At 40.9% G+C, this 12,437-nt stretch overlaps 1 protein-coding gene across 1 annotated transcript in view; it reads right to left on the reverse strand.

The window, feature by feature from the left end:
* Positions 1-6,065: 6,065 nt before the first annotated feature.
* The window catches only part of LOC140241456 (helicase ARIP4-like), a 35,009-nt gene continuing 28,637 nt past the window's right edge, over positions 6,066-12,437 (reverse strand). The window contains exons 15-19 of the mRNA XM_072321188.1: positions 11,741-11,946; positions 9,691-9,866; positions 8,180-8,418; positions 7,879-8,042; positions 6,066-7,308 (exon numbers count right to left, since the gene is read on the reverse strand). Coding sequence (XP_072177289.1) covers positions 6,080-7,308; positions 7,879-8,042; positions 8,180-8,418; positions 9,691-9,866; positions 11,741-11,946 — 2,014 coding nt within the window. The 3' untranslated portion in view covers positions 6,066-6,079. The remainder of the gene's footprint in view (positions 7,309-7,878; positions 8,043-8,179; positions 8,419-9,690; positions 9,867-11,740; positions 11,947-12,437) is intronic.

A 12,437-nucleotide genomic window follows, 5' to 3' on the forward strand; every position in this document is an offset into this window, starting at 1 on the left:
AGCTGCAATAGTTTGGTGTTTTTCTCTTTGGATTCCTAGATTTTACATAGCATTACAGTTTTCTTGGTTCATACTCTACTTAAGTTTTATTTTCTTTACATATCTTTTTTTGTGTGGTTGTTGTTGATATTGCCAACATTTTAGACCAAGGCACACTTAAATTTTATGTTGTAAAATGTTGTGAAGTATAAATTACTGTATTATTTATAATAAAGTGCAGAAATTAAGTCCTTCCTAAAGTATAAGGAAGCAAATCAATCAATGAAGCATACTAAAGGATCGCAGTCGTCCATGCTCATCAACAGTGAACACTCTCTCTAGGATCCACTGAAGATCTCTCCGTGACATTTTCTGGTACAGTGGAATCAAAAAGTCAAATAGTAATCTGTGACAGCTCGCATTAGATAAATCTTTGTCAAGTTTGAGAGACATACAGCATGGAGAAGGTGGGCGTTTTTTGTAAATGCATTCATGTGAGAGACAAGCTGGTTGTGTGGTTAATACCACTTTGCTACTGAATCAAACCAAAGAATTTAGTAATTACTCTTTGTACTGACAAATCGGTAATGACAAGGGCGCTGTACTGTGTGTTTGAAAGCTCCGACGGCGATGGGGCATTTATAGAACTACAGACATACAGAGTTTACGACTTCTGCATACTTTATAGTACTAGATTGTCTAAGAAGAAATGACAGTTAACTGTCAAAGATAAAATACTATATAGTACTGAAGGAGTGATTTGGTGTTTATTGACAGTTAATGAATGTGTGTGTCGCTGGGTTGATTACAGATTATTCCTCAAGATGGCCAGAGGGCTGTCATTTGCTGAGAAATAACACTAGACAAATCAGTGTGCATGTGTATACAGATTACGATGTTATCAGTAACAAGGGAGGATAGGGTTGAAATATTTGTTACTACAATATCTGCCTAACAATGTAGCTAATCTGCATGTGTGGATAGTGTGAATCTAGCACAAGTGGGGTACACACACACAAAAAAGAATGAGTTTGGTTCTGTATTGAAAAAAAAAAGTTGATGTTTTTAATGACTCTCTATGTCCAGCTTCTCATGTCTATACAACTTTTCCAGTTTCATGCCAAGAAGGTGAATGTTGTGCCTCCACCAGACAAAAAATTTGTCCATTTCTACATTTGTTTTGCACATACCATTCTGCGTTCCAGTTTCACGAGCTGTAAAGCACCTATGCTGTGTGAAGAAGTTATGTCCAGCGTGCGTGATACCCGCATTTTGTTTTGTTTTGCCGTTCCTAAAGGCCCATGAAAAGAACATTGAGTGCCATGTGGTACCACAGCCAAGCTGCTTCAGAAACACTTCTGTAGACTTTTAAGACGGTTTTCACTACACAACACTTTTGTTTCACGAAACTGATGTTGTCCTTTTTTTAAGTCTTTTGATATGCTGTGTAGAGAGAGAGCACTTGTAGGCACTTACCTAGTCTTCACTTCCCACTAATCTGTACATGCACAAGTGAGTGAAACTTGAACTTGGGACCAAATATTGTACATTATCTAATAGGCGCCTGTCAACGAGTTAGGGTTGAAGTTAGATGTAGATTACTGTTGTTGGTCGGCTTTTTGTTTGTTTTTGGACAATTTTCATGATTTCCTTCTTTTTTTCTTTTTTTTTAAATAAGAATGCCGACATTCAAAAGTAGGTAACTCATCCACTTTAAGGTGGTGTGATTACAATGCCACGCACACTTACGTTGTACTTTATATGAAGCAGGCAGGTATTTACGGCAAAGTTGGTTTCCTTGCTTTGTCCACTATTAAAGAGAACAAAAAATGTTACTAAGTATTGAATGCGGTACCTTCAGCTTCACGTGTCTATCATTGTTGGAGAAATATGCAAGCTGCTGGTGTTTGATCGTGGCGTAAGCACGAAAAACAAGGACCTTTCAGTGGGTCCGCCCCACAGAACGGGGACAGGTCTTTCAAGTGTCAGACCATGAAGGGCCTCATATCTCTGTTCAGTGTCGACATCAAACAGCATTTGCCTAAACTATTCACAATGTTATGTCGGAACATTTTATTATGTTTGTACGGCAAGAGTCATGGGGAAGGCATGTCAAGGGCCAGACAGCGCTCCCCTCGACTCGTTTCCTGGAGTTCCTGTATTCCAGTGGCTTGTAACATACCCCCATATGGTGAATGAACGAATGTCATGTTTATCTTGTGTCATACTGAAGCTTGTACAGAGTACATGTGGGGTTGTTAAATAAACATTTTATGAGAATATCACTACAGCTCATTGTTTCTTGGACCCATCCTTCCCCCACCTTTTTTTCTTGTGGCCTTGAGATGGCAAAACAATGTATCTACGTCCAACCTCATTTCCAGTAAATCGAGTTTAAAGTTTCGCAAACCTACAACTCTTTTTCTGTTTTCGTTCAACACTTCATATCTTACCCTAAAAGGACCAACATTATCGGTAAAAAAGTGTGGATGCAAACTGATCTCACTAGACCCATTATTTTTAGAATAATTTGCATTTAATCAAACATACATTGTTTTGCCATCTCAACATAACCACAGTATTGCCATTGATACGGCAAAACAATGTAAGTCTAAATCACTGCTGGCGCGCGTATAATGTATTACAATGTCAATAAGCAGCCGCGTGCGGCGCGCAGTCTATTACTGTGTAAACACGGAGGTGGCAAAACAACGTATCCCATGTAGATACGTTGTTTTTCCAAGTCCATGTCCTACGTCTGTTGAGCAGGGGCAAGCGTATCGCCGCTTACATTGTTTTGCCAACAAAAAAGGGAGTGTCATATCTCAGTAACAAGAATGGGTTCTGATTTCAAGATTTGGTCAAGAGTTTATAGATTATACTAAAATCAGCTGAAATATGTGACTAAGTCAATTTTCATGAATTTTCAACATACACTGTTTTGCCATCTCAAGGCAGCTTGTTACACGTATGGTAGGCGCGCAGAGAGTGGTAGGTAAGGAGGGAAACAAGAAGAGTATGCTGTATGTACAACATTAATGACAGAGGCAACAACTGCATATAGATTGGATATTCTATCCTTAAGTGTAATAATTTATTTGTAGAAAAAAAAGGAATTCTTCACAAGACCATCATCAATACATACAATCACATGCTAGACATATGCTGTGACTTGCGAGAAAACAAAAATGCTCATCAATAAATACAGATACAGTCCATGCATTGTCGGCTCCTGTCTCTGTCTAGTTTTCTGTAATACAAATCTTAGTGTAGTCTTCAGTCGCCCATATTTTCCAATATAAAATTTGTAGCACCACTAAACCGGTTTTTGGTGCAATTTTTTATGTAGCACTCCTGTTATTACGGGAGTTGTACGCTTCTTCAATATCCCCGGAGCGCAGGAGAAACTTGCAAATAGGGTAAAAGGATGAACACGTTTTTGATGAATTTTCAATTCTTTCCTTCTACAGATATATACCACGCACATGGGTGCAACAAAGAAGTTGCACAAATATTTCAGTTGGGAAATTGTCAATAATTACACATGTGAAATGGGAAAAACAACCTTCACCTCAAACTTTTTTCTCGCGTAGGTAACATACAAGTTATTTCCATAATGTAAAAATACTCGGCACCTACACATTATCATCACTGTTAAAAAAAAAAAAAAAAAAAAAAAGGCTCCAATAGATTTAACATTTTGGATCTTGTCTGGAATACAGTACGCAACTCAAGTAGAATCTCCTATTCTCACAGATACATTAAGCTACCTAACTATCTCTTTGTCATGTCAGATATCCTCTTGTCTGATAAATAAAGTGCTAGGCATCAGACAAAATATTGCTGATTCACACCCACATGGATATGGTAGTTGGTATTCTAAAAATTTTCTATATATATATCTAAAGTATGCACATGCTTTATCTACAAAATACATGTAAACCTCACAGACACATAACAAACATTTCATTGCAGATCTCAATAAATGACATAAAACAAAGGGCAGCGGTAAAAACAAAGGTGCTCAAGAAAGTATTAAGATCCTGTCCAATCTTCAGCACACAAATAACAGTCAGGGGAGCACATGCCTAGAGGCATACACCTCCCAATTTGGTCCTTCCTCCAAAAATCCTAGGAATTTCTGGGAACTGATTTGCAAAAACAATAGATTAACAATACCTAAAAGCAAAAAAGATGAATTCTTCCCATCGCATAAAAATGCAAATATATTTGTCGTGATCCTACACACTCTGCGCAACACCTGGAGGTCAAGCAAGGTCACATTTTCTAATGTTTACCTGTGCACTTCCAGTAATGCGGAGATACTGTGCAGCAGGTATATGCAGAGCATATATGCAGCAATCACATCTAATTTCACCCTTTTTATCACGACTAAAACATTGTCACTTTACAACAGAAATATAATTTCAGAACTTGCAGCTGCTACCTTTACATGTAACAGTTGCTGAGAAAATCACAAAACTTGTGAAGTTTTGAAAAAGGGATGATGCTCGATGCTGTTTGTGTAAGACCAAATACAGCTTGCGCTGTGCACTGCACAGCGTAGTCAATGCATTATTATGTGAATTAAATAGCACCGCCACTGTTGGAATTTTCACATTCATATGCGATGGCAAGAATTCATTACAGAAATAAACAAAAAATTAGGAGAGAGAATGAGAGAACATAAATAACGATGATGCGATGCTAACGCCAAAAACTCTCAGTCTGGGAATGACACTGTTGCCTTCTTTCTTTCCTTCCCTGTTTCTCGAGACAAGGAAACAAATATTCACAGCCATCATCACGATACAGCAAGGCCTGCAAGCTGATAAGTCAAACATCATAATAAACACAATTGTATTCACTTTGCGTACAGAACACATCTTGTCAAAGTTTGAGGCCCCACACCGGTCAAATGTCATGCAACTCATCTATGCTGCATACATGAGAGTAATATATAGGTGGACATCTTTCTTTTGAGAGGTATATACACACAACTCATCTTTTCTTTCCTTTTTTTAAGAAACTGAACTAAAAAGATTGATTCAGCAATATATAAAAATTTGGCATACACATGCGTATCATTGATAATATTTAATCTGAAGAAAAGAATGCTACAAGCCAATTTGAGTTGCAAAGGTTCAATTACCTATCATACCCTTAAAGTACTCTCCTCAATAGGTTTTTAGTTATCTTTTCACATCTGCAGCTGTCCTTATTCTAGAACTTGACAAAGCAATCAGAAATGAGGACTATTTCGTTCGGCATATTCTCCAAAAACCAATGTACCAATATGACAAGTGATGCCAACATAAACAAAATACTTTATGTGCATGCAGTAAATATCGCAGACTATTGATCTTGCATATGCCCCTAAACATGTCGTATCATGTTGCCTTCTGCAGAGAGAGGTCGAGACCTTTGGCTTTATGCAACACAGGAAGAAGTTTTTGTGGTAACAGGTACAATGTGTGCTCTCGACTCATCCTAAATCTAGCCATGAATGGGCGCGACCTGCCTTTTGATACTATGAAATTCTGATTACCTGGCAATTCACTTGCATCAAATGAGTAAAGAATGAAAGGAAATGCAATTATGCGAAAGCAGACTTAAAGTTAACTTTCAAGACAGCGTCACTCGTTATCATACAGTACTGAACCATAGACACAGGGTCTCGAGGTAACACGGTCTACCACCAACATCAACGCAGAAGTCCACTCACATTGAAACTACTCAACCCACTTGCAAAAGTATACAAAAACTGACTCTCACAAGTCGAACATCACAGACATAACAAATGGCAGTGTCAAATTTCCAAGGAGAAATTTGCACGCATTGGAACATAAAGCTAAATGCTGATTTGACGTTCAATACACCTGTTCACATGGATTACGTCATTCAAAGTTCTCTTTCACGATGAATGTAACCATGCATACATTTCTATTTTTATTTCATTTCTTTTTTTGCAATGGATGTTACCATCACTGGAAACAAACACTCGTGGCCTCACATTGATCCTCACTTTGTATAAAAACATTGCAAAGAACTGTTCACAATGAATCGACATCTTTCTTGATGTCCATCATTCTTGGTGTGTTTACGGTAAGCCCGCATTGGGCTGCACATTACCATCCGGATTGAGCGAGCCTGAAAAGGGCATGAGATTGGGAAAGCTGGAATCGACGAACCTGGTGAGATTTGAGATGTCCGACTCGTTGCCAAGCGACGGGGAGCTGGATGCAGACTGGCTGTTTGAAGAGCCGGATGCATTGCCCGAGCCCCCCAGATTGGGGAAGGAGGAGAACTTGGGGTCTGTGTTTTGCGGGAAGGGAAGGGAAGGGGCGAGCTGGACACTCTGAGCTGCACCCATGGAGCTGGGCGGCAGGCTCTCTGAGGATGGAGGCAAGAAATCGGAGTCTAGTTGGGGCCCATCGGACAGCGAGAACGGACTGGGGTTTGACTGGTCCATGACACCGCTACCAGAATTCTCGGAGAATGACACAGAACTCTGATCGAGTGGCACCGATGCCTGGCTTGTGCTGACTGTACCAGGGTTAGAGTTCCTCCATGACTGGTCACCATAGGGTGGGAATGCCATGCCAGCACTACTCGAGGGACTGGGGCTCATATCTTGGAATGGCATTGGCATGTCTGATTGCTGAATGGAGGATGTCTGGGGGTAAGGCGGGAACCTTCGCATCTCGGTCATCGTCCCCGACGAGGTTCCGATCACCGATGAGTGCATCGTCGTGTCCGTAGCCATGGTCAGCGTTGAAGAATTGCACAGGGAGTAAGGCGTCGAAAGGGCCGGCTGGGAGCTGAATGACAAGCTACTCGATGACGCCGACGCATAATCGCGAGGCAGTGAGTTTGACTGCGACTGGGAGAAAGGATAGAAGGGGCTGTTGGCACCGGAGCTTTGGTTGGGAGGAGTCGAATTGTCTGACATGACCGGGAGAGGAGGGTTGTTAAACTGCTGAGAAGGTGACACGCTCTGGGAAAGAAGCTGGCCCAGCTGAGAGTTAGCCAAACCTGAGCCACTCTGGGTGCTTTGGCCAGAGCCCCAGTCACTCTCTCCTGGGGGAGTCTGGGGTCCACCACCACCTCCTGCAAAGCCTGCGCTGCCGGACCTCTGGTCTGAGAACGCTCCTTGGGCCACCGCCGACAGAGATCCTGGTCCACCATTAGGCCCCCTCACTGCTAGGATCTTTCCCTCGTGGGTGCGCAGGTAGATGCCCTTCTTGGTCTTGATGAAGGTGACGGCCTCTCCAGCCCGGATTGTCGGGGTGGAGTCACTTGACGTATTGGCACCGGGCAACACAATGTCTGTCGGACAGAAAACATTACGCAACATTTCATAATAAGATTTCCATCAAACACCGCAATTCAAGAAAATAGGGGTATCTATCAAATGTGAACTACAGTGATTTAATTGCTACTTGACATCATTTACGGTCACTTTGCAAATCTTATTTGTATGATAGCTACTTTATCTATTCACAGTATTATTCTTCTTGACAAGGCAGTAGCCCCCCCCCCCCCCCACCTTTCTTACATTTCTCTCTTATATTTTCATTCTTTTAAATATCTTTTCCACAGATAACAACTTGCATAGATATCACACAAAAGAGAAGCTATTCTACATCAAACTACTACTGCATTTTGAGAGTGATGACCATATTATCCTAAAATCTTATATCATCTTGTTGCCAAGGAGATGAAAAGTACCTAAAATGTAAAAATGCACATGAATCTAGCAATATCTGTTTAATTAACATCACAATAAACTTAATACTGGTAGAAACCCCCAAAAACTGCCAGGAGATGCGCCTTCTCCTTGTATGATCATTTGGAAGGTAGGCAGAATTTGCCCTAAGGTGTGAATAGCTCCCTCACCTGTTGTTGCAACTATCCTCTGCAGTGTCACCCCAGCATTCTTGAGGTTCTGGAGTCTCTTCTGTGTGAGCTCCATGGAGGTGGGTGGTTGCCGTGGCACCGGGGTGGACTGGATGGGTCGCACATTGGCCACTGGTCGCTGGAGGGGCTGCTTTAGTGTATTCCTGAAAGAGTAACGGGAAGTTTAAAGTTTAGAAGTACTAATTTAAAAAAAAAAAAAAAAAATAGAGATGAAATAAATGCCTACCAACTACAATGAGAATAAAGGATGTCATTCAAGAGAAGAGGGAGATGAACTCACATGTAAGGGTACGGAGGACCGGTGTTGAAGCCCGGATTCTGCACCCCCTTGGCCGGTGGAATGGGCAAGGCCCCCTGTGGTCCTGCTCCCTTGGGGTAGAAGGCAGCGTAGGAGGGCCGGGAGTAAGACAGGTTGAGCTTCTTCTCCTCCTCGTAGCTCTTCTTGGCCTGCATCTTTTCCGCCCTGGTCAGTTTCTGGTCCTTGCGGTCCCACAGTAGGGACTCGGTGGTGAAAGGAGCCTGATGGAAAGAGAGAGCAAAACACAGATGTTACATGACAGAAGTCTGAATTATTTACAATAAGTAAGGATGTGACAGTCTTTATATTGTGGGAAGGACTACTAATAGAGCTTTACAAAACAACTGTCTCCCCCTTAACCCTACATGTAACTGTGTTTTTTCTCGCTGACTGGTGCGCAAGAGGGGGATATGGTGCTTTCTTCTCTGATTGGGACAGATGTCTGCAAACTTATTGTCAGTGGTTAGAGATTACTTCTCGCCAGTAATCCATGGTGTTGCCATGGCCTTGCAGTTGGAGTGAGGCACATTCCTACACCTGAGTGGTCTTGTTGGTCTAACAATTCCAGTTTAGGTCAGGTTTCATTGGATTAGAGAATGCTGATGAAGGAGCTCGGCAAGTTAAAGGGATTGTATAGTTTTGGTTGAGACCTAATTTAAGGTTTCTAAAAAATTTTTGTGAGATACTGAGAAACCTCTTATGAAATATGAAAGAGCATGTAATTCCATGAGGAATTCAACATTTATTTGATGAAAACTGGTTTTGAAATGGCTGAGATACCCACAACAGAGCGATTCTAATAAAGTGTGGGACCCACCTTTTATCACGATCGCTTTGTTTTACTTTGTTTTTGGATGTTTCAGTCATTCCATACCCGATTTTCATCAAATAAACTTTGAATTTCTCTTGAAATGGTATGCTCTGTGCTCTTTCATAAATGTTTTCATGGTATCTCGCAAAAAGTTAAAAGCCCAATTCTCAATTCTTGCATTACCTTGCATCACTGCGATTTTTTTTTTTTCAATCTGCATCACCTCGTACTTTACTACTATCCGTAAGGGTTTCTACTGAGTATTTAAGTACACAGTGATGCCAGGAAATGCAGAGTAATGAGAGGGAACTTGCAAAATGCGGTGAGCCACAAAGTCATGGATTATAAGGTCATAGATAAGGTCGCGGGCACTCTGCCTTATGATCCATTGAATAACATGCAGAATTACCCATTAAGAATTTGTGACTTCAGGGATGTTTTGTTTCTACTAAAAATCGTCCCACGTATCACCCCTCATCGACCACTTTAAAGGTAGGACGATGGCTCACCTCGCACTACCTCGCATCCTCCACTACTCGATGTGTTTCTGCTGAAAAAAATTTGAGGTGCTACCCCACATCACAGTGTATCGCCTCAACACCCTCTATCACCTCACATTACCTCGCACCACCTCAAATTTTTAACGTTCAGAAGAAACGCAGATCAATGTTTCCCCTCGTACCTTGGTGATGAAGTTGCTGTGGTTGATGACAAGGCTCTTGAGGATGACGTCGCCGAGGTCTTTGGCAAGGTGGCTGAAATCCTCATAAGGCATGTCCGTCTCGTCAAACTCAAGCAGCGACTCTACCTCCTTCTTGGTTAGGTTCATCTCCGGGTTCATCTCATCCACCACTCGATCTGAGAAAACAATAAAGGAGGGGAGACATGGAGACTACAATCATGAAAACTTTTAAAAGCCCCTTTTGTTTTGGCTAGTCCTCTGTTGACAGCCCTTGCATTTTCCAAATCATGCTATTGACCATCTCATAAGCACAGGACAGGTGAAACCAATGATAAACAAACACCACAAAAAGACATTGAAATGTATGACACCTGCATAATCTCAAATCAAAAGTTCAGTCATCTGTGGACATACAAAGCTTATAAAGTTCATGGTCATATTCTTACCAATAAAAAGCACCTACTGGATGCATTCCGGAATACTGTAAAAGTGGATATTTTCGCACGACTAATTTTTCGCGCTCGGCTGGTTAAGAAGAGTTTCGCATGTTTTTTAATTCCGCGGAATCAAGATATCAACTACTGAAACAGATGGCAAGCAAAATATTCGCATGCTTTTATTTTCGCGCTAGCTTCTGGTTGCGCGAAATGCGCAAAAAATTTCAACACTGCGAAAAATTTCCACTTTTACAGTAGCTTTCCTGGATCGGCCTAGCATTGCTCAACCAATAATTTCTCCTATCTCATTCCCTGTGGCCAGAAGAAGTTTCTACATACACACATGTGAATTCACGTATATGGAGCAATATTATCAAAAAAACTCGGTGAAAGTTTGAAGAAACCAGTAGGATGCCATTAAAACTAATGAATTTTGTATCTCTTTTGGTCCATGTGCCCACTCCATAGATAGGAACTCTAAAACCATGTACGACGTCACAGTATCAGAATGGTATAAAGAGAATAAATAAAAGGAATTTTACTTAATTTTTCTTTGACATCAAAGCAGCAACTGACCCAGCTCAACTACATGGAAAAGAAAATATCTGCTTTAACATTTCTAAGGTTTAGGGGAATATGTACTTCTTACAAGAAAAGAAGGGTTCACCTTTCAGAAATGCCATGTCTGACTAAATCAGTCATGCCACTTAATTCATTTACTGTGGTTGCATTTTTTATGATTTTAACCCTATTCTAACTGGGCTATTTGAGACCAAGTTTTTACTGAGGGGGGGGGGTCAATTTGACCCCCCCTTCAGATCTCGGCCGTTGATCGCGCGATCGCCGCAAAATTTTGCCTGAAGATAGAGCTGGATGTCAACTACAAGATTACATGGTCATACAATAGAAAAATATTGCCTTTCTATTTTTAATAAATTAATTATGCAAATTTGTGCATGAAATCATATTTTCACCTATAACTCCATTAAAAAGACTGGAGGATTGCTAAATTTTCGTGTCAGAATTCCTCAAGATACATCAAACAATTTTCGTGAAAAAAATAGCACAATCGAAATCAATTTCTTTTGTTTTTTATTGTTTTGTTAATTTCTTATGTATTTTATTGTTTTTTCGACCTTTTGTTTTCTATTGTTTTTTAGCCAAAATTTGTTGCAGGCACTTTTTCAGGCTTATCTACACTAGAATTGATTAATTTTAATGGTTAAAACTTGAAATAATCTAATTTATATCAGTTTAACCCAAAAACACAATTTGCACACGATATCATGAATTTGAGCTGTTTTTTGGTTGACATGCATATGCAAAACATTACGTAACTTCAAAACGGTGCACCCAGACGTCGCAAATTTGGTCTGAAAATATGCGGGAGACTTCAATGAAAAAAGTCGTGAATCGACGTGGCAAAATCGTGGCGCGTTGCGAAATCGTGGCGCGAAACGTTGAGGGGGGGTCAATTTGACCCCCCCCCCCCCCCCCCCCCAGTTAGAATAGGGTTAAGTGGTTGAATGAGTCAGAGGGAGAGCCAGCATGTGTGTGGGTGAGTTTTCGATGGAAGTATGTTTGCAAAGTGTTGAAATCCCTCTTGTCCCTACCTGACATGCCCTTCTTTGAGATCTGCCTGTCATAGATCTTCTTCTCCAGTGTCTGGTCCGACACCAGTCGATAGACATGACACTTCTTGGCCTGACCGTAGCGGTAAACACGGCAGACGGCCTGGGCATCGTGGCAGGGGTTCCAAGACGCATCCATGACCACCACTCGATTGGCACCTATCAGGTTGATTCCCAGGCAGCCGGCTCTGGATAGGAAAAGTAGGAGTTCCTTTGATCAGTGCCGAGTGCCAGAGAAGGAATCTGGCTCTTTTGTTTGTTTGTTTGTTTGTTTTTTAACTTAAGTCAACAGGTTACAATTTTTTTATTAAAGACCCCTCAACCTGCCTCTGACCTACTCTGAATATACACTGTAATTACATTTTGTGTCAGAATAACATGCATCAACTCTTTAGCTTCTGAGTTATACAGCAAAAAAAAAAAAAAAGCCCAGACAGTATTCATTTCAACAATTCAGTTTTCACATCTATTTTCATATAGAGCTTTTGCAGATGCTTTCCACTCAACTAAGACATGCTCAATTCCTCTGCTCCACATTAGATACTACAGTGGCATGGAAAAGCATACCTCATGAGTCTGCTACCTTGGCTACAATCACTTCATTTCTGTTTGCTGTACAAACAATTTTTGTTTTCTTTTTCAATGAGTGCCACTACACTGAAATGTCCATTTTGTTTTC

This window comes from Diadema setosum, chromosome 2, assembly GCF_964275005.1.
Source record: "Diadema setosum chromosome 2, eeDiaSeto1, whole genome shotgun sequence".
NCBI classification, from domain to species: Eukaryota; Metazoa; Echinodermata; class Echinoidea; order Diadematoida; family Diadematidae; genus Diadema; species Diadema setosum.